General features: G+C 33.1%; 2 protein-coding genes across 7 annotated transcripts; one reads left to right on the forward strand and one right to left on the reverse strand.

Annotated features, from left to right (window-relative positions):
* Nucleotides 1-895: 895 nt before the first annotated feature.
* Nucleotides 896-5761, forward strand: LOC114376483 (trafficking protein particle complex subunit 1-like). 3 transcript variants are annotated; one of them, XM_028334627.1, is made up of 6 exons: nucleotides 896-1056; nucleotides 1157-1205; nucleotides 1806-2082; nucleotides 2587-2704; nucleotides 4152-4270; nucleotides 5384-5761. In XM_028334627.1, exons 3-6 carry the CDS (start codon nucleotides 1859-1861, stop codon nucleotides 5433-5435), a joined length of 513 nt encoding a protein of 170 aa, XP_028190428.1. In that variant the 5' UTR covers nucleotides 896-1056; nucleotides 1157-1205; nucleotides 1806-1858; the 3' UTR covers nucleotides 5436-5761. The 3 variants fall into 3 exon arrangements, with proteins under 3 accessions (XP_028190428.1, XP_028190429.1, XP_028190430.1); XM_028334628.1 differs by having other exon boundaries at nucleotides 1157-1191; nucleotides 1803-2082; nucleotides 5384-5696; XM_028334629.1 differs by lacking the exons at nucleotides 896-1056; nucleotides 1157-1205 and adding an exon at nucleotides 1238-1496 and having other exon boundaries at nucleotides 5384-5696.
* Nucleotides 5762-6029: 268 nt separating this feature from the next.
* On the reverse strand, nucleotides 6030-13019 carry LOC114376481. Of its 4 annotated transcripts, none has more exons than XM_028334624.1 (11): nucleotides 12653-13019; nucleotides 11878-11953; nucleotides 11599-11706; nucleotides 10823-10939; nucleotides 10035-10382; nucleotides 9562-9884; nucleotides 8781-8880; nucleotides 8643-8702; nucleotides 7980-8066; nucleotides 6821-6961; nucleotides 6030-6543 (listed from the first exon to the last, which is right to left on the reverse strand). In XM_028334624.1, exons 1-11 carry the CDS (start codon nucleotides 12730-12732, stop codon nucleotides 6214-6216), a joined length of 1770 nt encoding a protein of 589 aa, XP_028190425.1. In that variant the 5' UTR covers nucleotides 12733-13019; the 3' UTR covers nucleotides 6030-6213. The 4 variants fall into 4 exon arrangements, with proteins under 4 accessions (XP_028190425.1, XP_028190424.1, XP_028190426.1 ...); XM_028334623.1 differs by lacking the exon at nucleotides 12653-13019 and adding an exon at nucleotides 12306-12581; XM_028334625.1 differs by lacking the exon at nucleotides 12653-13019 and adding an exon at nucleotides 12087-12236.
* Nucleotides 13020-13690: the final 671 nt, after the last annotated feature.

Here is a 13690-nt window from a genome sequence, read left to right on the forward strand (position 1 = left end):
GTCAAACTTTTAATTTTATGAAAATTGGAATAATTTTTTTGTTTTATAAAGATTAAAATTGAACTCATAATTTTTTTAGCAATAAAATAAACTGATTTATCACTTATTACGCGATAATCATATACGTGATTAGTTAACATGTGTAAAAAAGTGAATGTCATGTCAATGTAATATTATCACAATGAAACAATTTGTTTAAATTTTTAAAAATATTTATTTTCTTTAAAAGTTTTTTTTAAGAAACAAATATGTAGATCTTAATAAGTATTTTAAAAAATGTTTTTTCAAAAAAAAAATAATAATTTAGACAAATACTTTAAAAAGTAAAAAAAAAATTTTTTTTTATAAAACAAACGAGCCAATATGTCATTAGTCGTGTCAACCATCCATTAAAAGAGATAAACATTTGAATATATAATAAATTATCAATTTAGTTGATGAAGTTATATTTCGTTTAAATTTTAGCTTTTAAAATCAAGAAAAACTCAAATAAGTTTTTGAATTTCGTTAGGATTTTATTTAAGTTCTTAAAATTAACTCCTCCTCTGGTCCTTAGTTCAAAAACTTAAGTAACGATAATAACATAAGTTTAAGAATTAAAATATGAAAAATAGGTTAATTTTAGGACTTAAATGAATTCTTAACAAAATTTTGGAACTAATTTAAAATTTTCAGTGATAAAAATCAACAACAAAATGTAAAAGTATTCTTTGAATTTTAAGATATTAAAAAAATAGTACATTTTTTTACTAATGTCATGACTATATACTGAACTTGATAATTCTATATACTGAATTTCAGAAATAAAATGTAGTATTTTCTTTTAAAAATGAAAATTGTATAAGGAGGAAAAATATACTTTTACTCATTAATTAATACGAATGGAACCACTCCTTAAACTGAACTCCAACTTTATTTTTCCTTTACTCTTGTACTGTCTTAGATCTCGTTTCTCTCTTCGACTCGTCCACACTTTGTCGTCGTTCCCAATCGCAGGCCATATCGCCGGGGGCATTCCCGCCGTATCATCCTTGCCTCTTACCGAACACTGAAACGGTATGTCTCTGCAATTCGTTCATTCCTTGTCTATTTTTTTATTCTTCATTTTATTTGTTTAATTTGTTGTTTATTTCCTTAATATTTTTTGATTTGTTAGGGGAATTACTCAGGAGAGCTTCGCAATCCCACTAACAGCTGCTACCCGCGTAATTCTAACCATCATTCATTTTTTTTTTTTTACTTATTTTTGTTCACTGGTTATTATTTTCTTCTTGTTTTCGCACTTTTCTTCTGCTAAGATCCTTCCATGTTTTCACTACTTCAAGCTCAAGCTGTATTGCAGTTTTAGTTATCTGCTGCTATGCTATGTTCTGTTTATTTTTTATTTTTGGGTGTGGTAGAAAAAAAGTTTTATTAATTCGAAGATGTCTGGGTTGCGAGGATCAGTTCAAGTTTAACCAGTAAACCACTCTGTTTAGTTAGTTCGGCTTAATTTTGTGAGTACCCCTATATCTAGTGGGCCTTATTGCATAATGAAGTTTGTTTCCTTAAAGGAATCCTATTTTTCCTCATACTTTGAGTTGCAGTTGCATTTTCTGGTATAATTTTTGGACGTTTTGATTGTAAACATTTCACTAATATACATGTTACCTAAATGAGGCCTAACCTATGTCTACGTGTCTGTGGACTGGATTGAGCCTTTTGGAAAACTTCTGCAATATATCAATAAATTGCTGCATTATTGGATTTCGCATATTACTGGCCAATGTGAAGCACTGTGTTAATTTGATTAGCATATGTGTCAGGGTTTTGGTTTTTTCGCTAGTATCAATCTATTCTTCATCCCTGTTGATCAAGAATGCAATTCTTTGGGGGGTCTGAGATTAGTCCTTCACCTCCTGCTCCGACAGCTTCAGGAAACAATGGCCATATGATGTATGTGTTCAATAGGAATGGTGTGTGCCTGCTCTATAGGGAGTGGAATCGTCCCTTGCGGACATTGGATGCCCAGCAAGACCAAAAGTTAATGTTTGGTCTACTTTTCTCTCTGAAGTCATTAACTGCCAAGATGGACCCCACTAGGTATGTTTGTGTGTCTCTTGGATTTTGAATACGTGCCTAATCGTTTTTCCAGCTATTCTACACCCAAATGTACTGTTTAATTTTACTTCCATGATTAATTTCTGAATACACAAAGTAACTGTACTCCTTAAAAGTAATTTGATGATTGCTTATGCTCTTATTCTTTAATGAAAGAAATTTTAATGGAAATTTATGTTACAGTATTGCAAAATCTGCCATATTGCCTAGCAAGTTAGTTTGATATTTCTGGAGAAATAATCACTTAGTTTTCCTTAGTTCTCCTGGAAAAGCTGGCAGAAATAAGCAATTATTACTTCAAAATAAGCTAAACCAAACACACACTTATCACTTGATTATGTTAATGTTTTTACCGAATAACTGTCACAATAAATACCAACAAGTTACGGATTATATGATAGACTTTTTGTGTAATTATTTAAGGAATTTATATGTTGCATGTTACAATGGCAAGTTTAATTCGTTATACTCCAAATTGTTGTGCAGTGCTGTTGAGAAAGGAAACCTTGGTATGCCACAGTTACCTGGCCAAGGTTGTTCATTTCACAGTTTCCGCACTAATACGTACAAACTTAGTTTCATGGAAAGTCCTTCTGGAATAAAGGTCAGCTACAATAATATGTGTTTCCCTTATATGTTATTGTTATAGAACCTTATGGATCAATTCACTGCTGATTATAAAGTTTAGTGTTGAAATGTTTTGCACCTTGGCTTTTGCTCATTTCTTCATTGATAATTGTAGCTAGTTCACATTTAAAATGTAATCTATATTTGTCTGTTATATATATTAATATTAATCCCATTTTGGCCAGACAAAAAATTGGTTTATTAACCTAATTTAAATGACAAACTGAAGTGGCAGAGAACTAGAAAAAGAAGAGAAAAAGATAAATTCATGAGTTTTGTGAGTTTTGGCCTGATCTAATTTTTGGATTTGAGTTTTGGCCTGATCTAATTTTTGGATTTGAGTTTTGGCCTGATCTAATTTTTTGAGTGACTTACAAATTCATGTATATTTGAACCAAATGTTCTGGCTTTGTCTACTTCATTGTAGCTTGTAAAGCTTGTTGGTTCTAGAACAATGAACATGTTTATAAGCTCCATAGATGAGTTTATCATGCTGCACAGATAACAAAATGGAGCTTATAAACATGTTTAGGCAAAATGTTTTTATTAAGTGAAGCTGAAACATTAGGGTGTGTTTGGTTTACATTTTCATTTTCTGTTTTTATTTTCTGTTTTCATTTTCAAAAGATTAGAATTCTGAAAACATGTTTGGTTTGATTTCTTGTTTTCTGTTATCATGAAATAAAAATACTGAAAATTTATGATATATTGACTTCTTGTCTTTTTGTATTTTTAGATTTACTTAAAATTACATTCATTGCCACCGCAATTTCATTTTACCCAAAATGAGGTTTCTGTTCTCAACTGAAAACAAGAATTTATTGTTTTCATTTTCTGGTTGTTTCCTGTTTTCATTTTCACTGAAATTTTTTTCAGAAATCCAACCAAACACATTTTCATTACCGTTTTCTGTTTTCAGTAAAAATGAAAACAGAAAACAATCAAACCAAACACCCCCTTAATATTTCATAAGAAATATGGCGAGTACATATTTATAATCTTTGGTATTTCTGGGGAAAGCTCAAGTAAGCTAAAGACTGAACTATAATGCTATTCTTTCATTGTCCACTATGCATATAGTTGAGTTTCTGATTTGGAATAGTTACATTCATGCTTTTATGATGCTATCACCTCTCGCATTAGTTTGTAGGTATAAATGGTAGTGAATTTGAGTTTGGTGGATTTCACTAAATTTATCCTTTATAGTGTTTTGTCTTAAAGGTTGTGCAAAGTAAGATGGACTACTTAATACTAGTAACACTGCCAGCTATTTTAGCAATTAAAGAGATATATTACAGCAGTCATAAATTTTATCTAATCAAATTATGCATTCTGGAAAATAAATCATGTAGCAATATTCATAATTTCATATATAGGTGGTTGTTATATTGTTCCTAATGTAACCCTGTTCTTGCTTTATGCAGATCATCTTGGTGACTCATCCTAGAACTGGTGATCTACGGGAATCCTTAAAGTATATCTACAATTTGTATGTTGAATATGTTGTCAAGAATCCGCTCTATACACCTGGATCTCCTATTAGGTAACAGAATTTATACTTTCCCTGTAAATGGCATACTTGTCCTTTTACCAAAAGCAGAAAACATACTTGTCCTTTGAATGTGGTTTCATAGTGTCACCATGGACATTCCCATCATTAACTGGCGTCATTCTATGTCTTCAATGCATATGATAACTGCTTTGATCCCAATGAGGTGCAATAGTGATGAAGGTGAGTATGTGATATGTGGTTTGGCACACTGTTCATAGGTTCAAATCCTAACTTTCCTTATTCTCTAGAGTTAGGCCTCTAGGAATCTAATGTGGATTGTTTGTTTGTGGCCATGTAAGGAGGTAGATTAGTTGAATTGTTTGTAAGCTGGCCTAGATACCACTTGATTTTAATACTAGACGTTAAAAAAAAGGGCAAGGTCATCTTATGACAAACATCATTCAATCTTTATAATTCGTCCCAGTACTCTAAGCAGTGCAGACCTATCCATGTGGGCTTAGAGGCCAGCTCACCCAGTATATAAAATGGAATTAATTAAGTATATTTAATCCATAAATTTCACAAAGTCATAATCTTTTCCTAGTTCCTATATAGTAAAACCAAACAAATTAGCGACAAATTATATTGATACAGTAAATCAGAATAGTGCCTACCCCTACTCACCAGTAACTACTGTCTTCTAACTAGGCCACTACTATTTGCGGTCTCAACATTTTGTGTTCAGCCCTTTGGCTAGTGGGCAGTGTGTTCATCCATGATAGATTTTCGACTTGCATCCTATTTGCTTACACATTTTGCTATGTTTTATATGCTTGATTTTGTGATTTTATTTGCTGCTACATCACATAACCTCAGAATGAGGAGTAGATCGATATCTAAATTATTTCTAATTTTTTTTTCATATTTTTATCCATAAATGTAACAATTGCTTTTTATTTATCACTTGATCTATTTTTGTTGCTAACAATTTCTGTCTCCATCCTGGTGTCCAATTATATGTTATTGATCTAAGTTAATTTGTTGCTAATTAACTATTTTCCCTCTTGTCTCTGATGGTTTCAGGGATTATATTGTATGTTTTCGTATATTTTCTGGTAGTCAAGAAAGTTTTGACTAGATAAACTTTTGATGGGTTTTTCATAGGTGTGAGCTGTTCAATACAACGTTGGACCAGTATGTGAGAGGCATTTCATAGATGCTGAGTTGTTTCCAATCAATAGTGTGGTTTTTACGCCTTGTTTTGCATGGTGTATGTGAGAGGCATTGCATAGAAGCCGAGTTGTTTCCATTCAACACTATTGATGACTTGTGTGGTGTAACGCCTTGTTTGTCATGGTGGTCACTACATTGTTGTTAGTCAGAAACTTTTAGGGAGTTTTCTTAAGCTTGAGCTGTACCTTTTTTGTTACAGATAACACTAGTGATACTCCATTTTAATTGAATCCTACAATTTATGTTGCCCTGTATTTCTCTTCCAATATATATAATAAACTGAAGATGCTTAAAGTTAAGATTCATAAATTGATTTTAACTTAGGAGTGAAGCTGAATTCATTTTATCTTATAATTTTTTTTTCTTTTAAGTATTTATAAAAAAAAGTTTATCTAGATTGGACCTATATAATATATCATGTAATCGATTCGAATTCTTCATATATTTATAAATTACCTGTGGTAATGGCTTATATTGTTATATATATACTTCTGCGCACCTATCCAACATATAATTGCCGCTTATTATTCTAATATGAAACTTTCAAGTTAAAGGAGAGTTTGTCGATACAAATGGATAGGCGTGAGGCTACATTATATCAAAATATTTATATAGTAAGAGTACGAAATCTAACACAAGCAAAAATTATATTATGTTAAAATGTACACGAAATTTCTATGAATGCCTATAACTAACTCCCTCCTTTCTCACATACAGTCAAACCTAAAAAAACCTCTTCAATGCAGTAAGATGTTATATTGTTATACCCAGCATGGTTTGTCTATTAGATCCTTCGAGAACATGTACCTGAACCTAGAACTGTAAGGCAGCCATTCTATGATCTGAGATGATTTTTTATTAGATTTACGATCGAGGCACTTCTGTATTGAATCATGCAGTTTCTTGTCAACACTTTCCATGACCCATCCAAGGAGATCATGTAAACTGATTGACGCTTCTCTAGAAAATCTTTCCACCAATTTAGGGAGAAAAACTTTGCTTGACTTCTTCACAACTACATTTGCTTGCAGAAACCCTCTCTTGGCAATATTCAGCTGTTCTCTTATATTTGATGCCGTGTAGACTTTTAGCTGCAGCAAAGTAACGATAAAAGTATTGATAAACTTTTCAAAATCAGGGTATGAGAGATCAGCGAGTAATATGGAAGCAAATGTGAATACAGAATATCATACCCTATATTTTTAGAATTTTTCTTATTTACTTCCTAATGTGCTGCTTCATCAATGCATCAAAATTGATCAAGATGCATTCTCAACAAGAGCAAAGCCCTACACAACTAACATCCCATTTTCCCAATGATATTCAAACTGCAATTCCTTGGAAAAAAGTAAATGAAAGAAGAATTACCACAGGATCTGACAATGCCCCAGTGCAAAGAGCAAAGCAAACAAGGGGTTCGAAATCAGTAATACACAATTTTGACCTGATAAGCTGTTTTTCTTCACCATTTTTCTTCCTCAGGGCAGCAGACATAAAGCTTTCAAGCCACTGTTTGACAAACAAAAATAATAATCAGATGAAACATGAGATGCCATCCTTCAAATTCTGTTAAAAAAATTACACTATAATATCAGGAAAAGAAATAAGGTCCTAATGGAGTTCTAAACATCTCACTCACAGAAAATAATTATGTTAAAACTTCTTGTAGAGTCGTGAATTACTCTTTCAAGTTGAGAAGCAAACCCAAATGGACCTTTCACCAATTCTGTTGTGATCCATCGATTAGTGACCTAATCAAACAGGATAAGCTCATCCTATGCCGTTCATTAGGTTAAATGTATACAGAAAGGGGAGTTAGGTTAGGAAGAATTATGACAGGATAAACAATATTTTCCCTTTTTCCCTCATCTCCGCAGAACCAAATCACATGTCCCATTCTCTTTCCCACACAAAAAAATAACACTTAAGAAAAAAAACTAACAATCAGGAGTTAACTGTCGCACAATTATTCTTCCTTTTCTGATGCTGCCAATACCATTGCTGCCACTAATGCTTCTGTTACTACCCCTGCCACCCCTGCCCTGGTTACCGCCATCCCCATAACCCCTCCTTTCATAAGGGTAATTTATTTGTATCCAATTTATATTCTTACCTACTATGTTATATGACACCTACCAAACACTAGATAAGAAAAAAGCTTGTCAAGCTTATATCTTTGCCTATTTTGATACAGCTTTATTATCCACCCTTTTATCCTTACCATTAAACAGCCCTATAAGTTTACAAGATCATTGGTGATTGCTAAAATAGCAATGCCAATTTAATGATAACACAGTCAAATGGATACATTAATGTTTTTCTAAAGCAATATAGGCTTGCAAGCAGCAGATGCAAATCATGGGAAGAATATGTAATTTGTAACCCTCAGGTCAAAACAGAAAAAATATAGAGTTGCACTATTGGGACCAAACAAAATATTCCACCATTAAAATGCATCCATAAAACTGGCAACACTTCTCATATATCTAGAGGAGGCCATGTTTTTACTTTAGGGTCAGATGAGTACCCGGCCAATGCGGGGTGTTTGGAAGCAAAATATCGCTTGTTCTATTGCATTTGCACTTATGATATGACCGCCAATGTTGTAAGCTGCCTGCACTACACAGTGGTACTCATTATTTCATATTTTCCATGATGTATCAATAAAAGAAATGAATTAAGAATAAGATAGTACCAACGAGAAAAACATAAGTGCTCAAAGTATATGATTATGACATCACAGGTTAAAACAAGTTACTTCTCAATGGCATCTAAATGCCCTCCAAATAGCATAGCAACTTTAGATACATGCTTTTTGGTGACTTAAACCATGTAAATACTAACAAGTAATTGAGAGAAGGGTTCATGAGAATTTTTTCCCCCCTACAAAGGAAGATTTTAGTTGATGTTCCTGTAAATGTGATTGTTTCTTTGTAATTTATTGGATTTAAAAGAACAATGAAATAAACATTACTTGGATATGGTTGATGGTTCCTGGCCTAGGCATCAAACTAAACTAAGGTTGGCTGGGGAAGAGCGCTTCACGGAATGTAAAATCCTTCTAAAGTTTTAATAACATTCTTAAAGTGTTAGATAATCTCTGCATCAAAAACTTTATAGAACATTGAAAACCTTGGATAATTTTCTGCTGCCTAAGGACTATATCCAATCGAATAAAGAAATAGACTACCTTGTGAAACAAGGCCAGCCTCTTGAGAGAGCCCTGGGGAATTCCATATGCTAAATATGCCTGTTAACAGTAAAAGAAAGTTATACGTACTGAAAGTTGGCAAAATAAAAATCATAGTCATGTTGGTGTGAATATTACATGCATCACAAGAGCATTATGCACATTGATCCAGAACGCAATTTGTCCATCATTTTCCATTTGACTGATATTCACCCTTTCAAGTTGTTCCACTAGTACTCTGAAGGAAATGAGAAAACGAACGGGTTAAGTCCACAATTCAACCATAAGAATCTAGGGTGTGCTTGGACAAAAAAAGCAAGTACACAAAAAATTAGAATTGAAATACCCTTCCCTTAAGAGACAGTTGGTTAAGTAGATTAAACAAAATTGTTGTGTTCTCTCAAAAATTAAATAAGAAATACTATTTATATTAAGGTTTTTAATAGTTTGTTTTAGAGATGTTCTTGATGTTTTTCTATTTTTATTTATGGGCTCATCCTTCATTTGATGAACTCTTTTTAGTAGGACCTTTATTAGTTTTCTTCTCATATAAATCATGTAGGCAAGATTTTGTCATTTTTTCTTATAATTGTAGCTCTAATTTTCTTTCTAATTTATTCATTTCTGATATTTAACACTACTACTTAAGATGTCTAGAAAAAGAATTGCCAGTCAGATAATAAATAATCTAGAAAATCATCTAACAGACCACAGTAAATATAAAATAGTTAGTGGGTAATTTTAAATAACTCTTGCTAAGATTACCACAAAACTGTTGTCAAATTTCTAATTTTCCAAACAAGGAAATAATTTCAAGGTAGGACACCGCCTTAAGATTCTTTGTAAATGCATGAGAAGCACCTTCTTGGTATTACTGTTATTAACATCATCTTGAAGTTATCATATTTAAAGAGCCAACCTGAAGTTGTCAATGGCGTAAGAAGCATGAGAAGAATGACGTTTACGTGTAGCTATCCAAGATATCTCCACTACTGATTTGCAAGAACAGTCTTGATCCTCCCCAACACCATGTCTTGTCTGTGCAGCATGAGTGGATGACCTTGATAATAAAGGTGATCTACTTTTTTCACTATTTACAGAGGTTGCACTACGGAGCCAGCAATATACAGTTGCCATACACTTCACCATCTCCTCAGAAAGCCTGTTTGGGCACTGGTTTAGATGATATTTTAAAGTTCGCAATACTGGAGTTTTCTCCTTTGTGGAAAACTTCTCATTAACCTGACACGTGATTAAGGTGAAAATGTAGGGACAAACATCAGAAGGGGATCTTTAGTACATTAGTTTCATCTTTAGGGTACTATTATATATAAATTTTTTCCATTCACAGAAAAAACAAAGGAAACGAGTAACTATAGCAATATATTATACCTTGGTGGAATCAGGACAAGTCTTTCCAAAATAAACTTCGCCCTTGCCACATGATAAAGGAGCATAACTTGATCCAAAAATTCTATTCTTCAAGTCATTATTCGAAATCAAAGCTTGCAAGGGTCGCAAGGGAAACTTTTTTGATGAACAGAAAGCACTTGAAATTATACTTGGATGCTTCCTGGATTCATACCTTGGATGAGCTGGTGAAGCCACACCAGAATTTTGTTCAGAAGGTGGCCAGCTGACACAATTTTCAAAAATACTTCTGTACATGGCAAGCACATGTTGCTCACGGCTTGTAACTTCTTCTTCAAGTAACTCAATTTCAGCAATTAAATCTTTTGTCTATGACGGGGGAAAAAGAAAAAGTAGTTAATTGCCACAAACAAACGAATACTTATGGCTATAACTTGAATGAGAAAGATCACATTGTGCATTATACATGTCTGATCAAAATTTACAATCCAAGTGAAGTGTCCCTTTATCCTTATCACAAGCTACAGTCCTTTACTTGAGAATCAACTCCTCTGGTTCTAATAATTTATAATCCTGAATGGCTTATTCCATGTTTAGTCAAATAACATGTAATAATATTTCTATCACAAGACTATACATACAAAGAATTGCACAGGATATTAGTCAAGAACCAAATTAACCTGAAAACTTAAGTTGTTTAGTGGCTGCCCAAGAATGGTTTATATCTCTACCATGTCCACTACGATCTTAACAGCTTAAAGTGTGAACAGAGCACAGGCCCACTGCCCGAGCAGCAAATGTCAAATTACCTGAGCTGCAAAGTGTCTGTGTCCAGGTGATAAAGTACTTGAGGCACGGCCCATTGCTCTCTCGAGCAGAATACGCATAGATTTTTCGTGCTGTATGCGTAGCTGTAGCTGTTCAACCTGAAAATCAATACATCATATGGTTCAGGCATCATAAGAACCTACACAGTCTGGAATTGTCTTTCCATAATTTTTGCCCTTCGTGTTTCTTCCAATGTGTTTTCATGAAAGTAATAAAATACAGAAGATGCATTTCCCTAAAAGACAAAGTATGATTTGTTAAGCTTTGCTTATATCCATATGAATATTTTCTACAATTCTTTTCCATTGTGATTTCTTGATCTTATTAAGATGCTTTTAAATTACGCATTCTTGACAAAGGTCAGTTCTGGTCTTCAGGAATTGCATCTCTGATTCCTCAATAAAGTATTTTCAAACTTATTATCCTGTGAAAAAGAGTATGTGAAGCTGTTCTATGAAACACATTACTTTATATCAATTAGTTCCAAGATCATATAATCAATTTCTTTCCTTTTAAAGGTCTCTTGACTCTTCCAAGTTATATACTCCTGTGTAGATGGAACTTGGAAATCCTATGGTTTTTCCCCCCACTTCTAAATTAAACTTTGGGAGAAGATCAGAAAACCAAGAAGCAATATAGTGTCATTCTGAGTCACTTCAGACTGTGTTAACTGGAACAGAATTGTTCACAAGAAATACCGAAGTGAAGAATCTAAATATCCAGAGATAAATTCCTCCAAACCAAAAAGATAACTTACATCTTTTTCCAAGGATGCTCTAGGATTTGAAAAAGTTTTCTTGTTACCGGTGAGGTTGTCATGTAACGGACTTGAGAACCTAGAAGCCCTCACTGAAGGTGGTGAAGCCTGTTCAAGTCACAACAAATGAATTAATTTACTTTGACATTCAAAATTACAATACAAGGTGTCAAGGTCCATATGTTGCATGTTGAATGCAATAATTGTTTTATCCAAAGAATTACGAGATATGACTTAAAAAGTAAAAAGATCAAATTTAAATAGCAGTCTCCAGCTCACAAGAGATTCATGCTTGTCTTTCTGTATAGGATGGAAAACTCTACCCCTTGAGAATTTCAGGTTCCTGTCAGAAGCACTGGGAAGTGCACAAAAAAAAAAAAAAAAAACCACATGCCATGTCATGACACAAAATGAAGCACAGCACTAGACGATAACTGCAATTTGTCTAAAAGAAAACATTATCAACCTCTACAGCAAACCCTTCTTACCACAATCTACGAAGACCCAAGACCAAGTTTGAACTCAATCAAACTCAAAAGAGAGAAAATTTCACATTTTTCATTGAAGCCATATAGTTAAACTTCTTCACACCAATGGATCCATTAATCATTTTTTTAAAAAAAAAAAACAAATTCTTAGCTTAAGAAACGTCATTATATTCTCCAAACGAGGCATATTGAGTTCCAGTTAAAGCAAAAAAAAAAAACCTGTTAGAGCGCCTGTGTGCTCTAGAATTTGCGCCCACTTGCACTTGTGCATTACCGTCTTTGTCAAATACATTATGAAAGTGAAACTCACCCATCATTAATTCTTAGCTATTCTAGAAACCCTCTTGCATTCTTCTTGTATCTATCAACATTATCATAGTCACATACTAGTATTTACTACACCAGGGACTGACCGGGTTTCAAATGGAAGGGAGAGTGTGTGTGGGCCTCGAATAATTAATTGAACATAAGCAAGCAAGGTTTCACTAAGAATCGAATTGAAAAATAAATAAATAAATAAAAAGGAGAATGTGAAGTGAGATAAATAGCATTATAGCAATAGTTACCAGCGAAAGACTGCGATGATCAGAGAAAGTGGCTGCACTGATCGGAATTGAATTCGATGGCACTGAGTGGTTGGATGCATTCAATGTTGAGAATTAATTCGTGTACTGATCCGCACCCACTCCATCTCACTCTCTCTCTCTCTCTTACACACATGAAAGTTGAAACAATGAAAGATAAGTTGGTGCTGATGGAAATGGAAAGTGGTACTGTGAGGAACGCAGAATCGGTAATTCGATCCGTTAACGATTTGAATTGAATTTGAAAAAAAAAAAAAGTGTGTTGGTTTCGGTCCATCCTGCTTGTCAGATTCATTCACCCGCCAATTTGTTTCCCCTTTTAAATTCTGTTTTCCACTTTTTCCTTTCTCGACCTTGCTACTATGCTCGCTTAAAATGTTCATTTTTAAATACACTTAGAAACATATTCTAGGCCCTGTTTACAAATGGGTTTAAATTCATTTTTTCTCCTATAGTTTCACAACCGTAAAATTTTAGTCCTTTATTTTTTTTTTTATTGCAAGTTTGGTCTTCATGTTTTTAATTCTTAGCAATTTTAGTCTGCCATTGAACTGCCGTCAATTTTCTTAATAAAAATTTTAACGTAAAATTTTAAAACATGAATGACTAAATATGCAATAAAAATTTGTATAATCATAAAATTATAGGAACTAAAATTGGATTTAAGTTTTTATTAATTTATTTTTTAGGTTTTAATCGCCCTGTTTTCTATTTACTGAAAATTTGCTATTACTATTGAGTATATTTTTTTTTCTCATATTTGCATTCATAAAAAATAAATAATCTCTATTTTTTATTTTTTATGAAAACTCTCTACGTGTGTGTATGTATATATGCATCAATAGTCAAGTAAAAATAGTTATGAGAATTGATATTTTCCTCCTTTTCCCAAGAAAAAAAAAATATTTTCCTTAAATAATCTCAGGTCCGACAAGGCCTAATTGCTCCAATCAACAAGACTCAGGAGGACGAATAGCCCATAAAGGCTCAAGCCAGCTTCCAACTCCTTATCAAATAAAA

The sequence above is a fragment of the Glycine soja genome, chromosome 11 (assembly GCF_004193775.1).
Source record: "Glycine soja cultivar W05 chromosome 11, ASM419377v2, whole genome shotgun sequence".
Lineage (NCBI taxonomy): Eukaryota > Viridiplantae > Streptophyta > Magnoliopsida > Fabales > Fabaceae > Glycine > Glycine soja.

What these genes read in the sequence shown, in the direction of transcription:
- LOC114376483 (XM_028334627.1), top strand. Translation starts at nt 1,859, where the DNA reads ATGCAATTCTTTGGGGGGTCTGAGATTAGTCCTTCACCTCCTGCTCCG. An exon ending in GCCAAGATGGACCCCACTAG is followed by an intron (nt 2,083 to 2,586) that starts GTATGTTTGTGT and finishes ATTGTTGTGCAG; the next exon opens with TGCTGTTGAGAAAGGAAACC. An exon ending in ACACCTGGATCTCCTATTAG is followed by an intron (nt 4,271 to 5,383) that starts GTAACAGAATTT and finishes GGTTTTTCATAG; the next exon opens with GTGTGAGCTGTTCAATACAA.
- LOC114376481 (XM_028334623.1), bottom strand. Translation starts at nt 12,403, where the DNA reads ATGATGGGTGAGTTTCACTTTCATAATGTATTTGACAAAGACGGTAAT. An exon ending in AAGACAAGCATGAATCTCTT is followed by an intron (nt 11,707 to 11,877) that starts GTGAGCTGGAGA and finishes TGACTTGAACAG; the next exon opens with GCTTCACCACCTTCAGTGAG. An exon ending in GGCTGGCCTTGTTTCACAAG is followed by an intron (nt 8,067 to 8,642) that starts GTAGTCTATTTC and finishes TGTGTAGTGCAG; the next exon opens with GCAGCTTACAACATTGGCGG.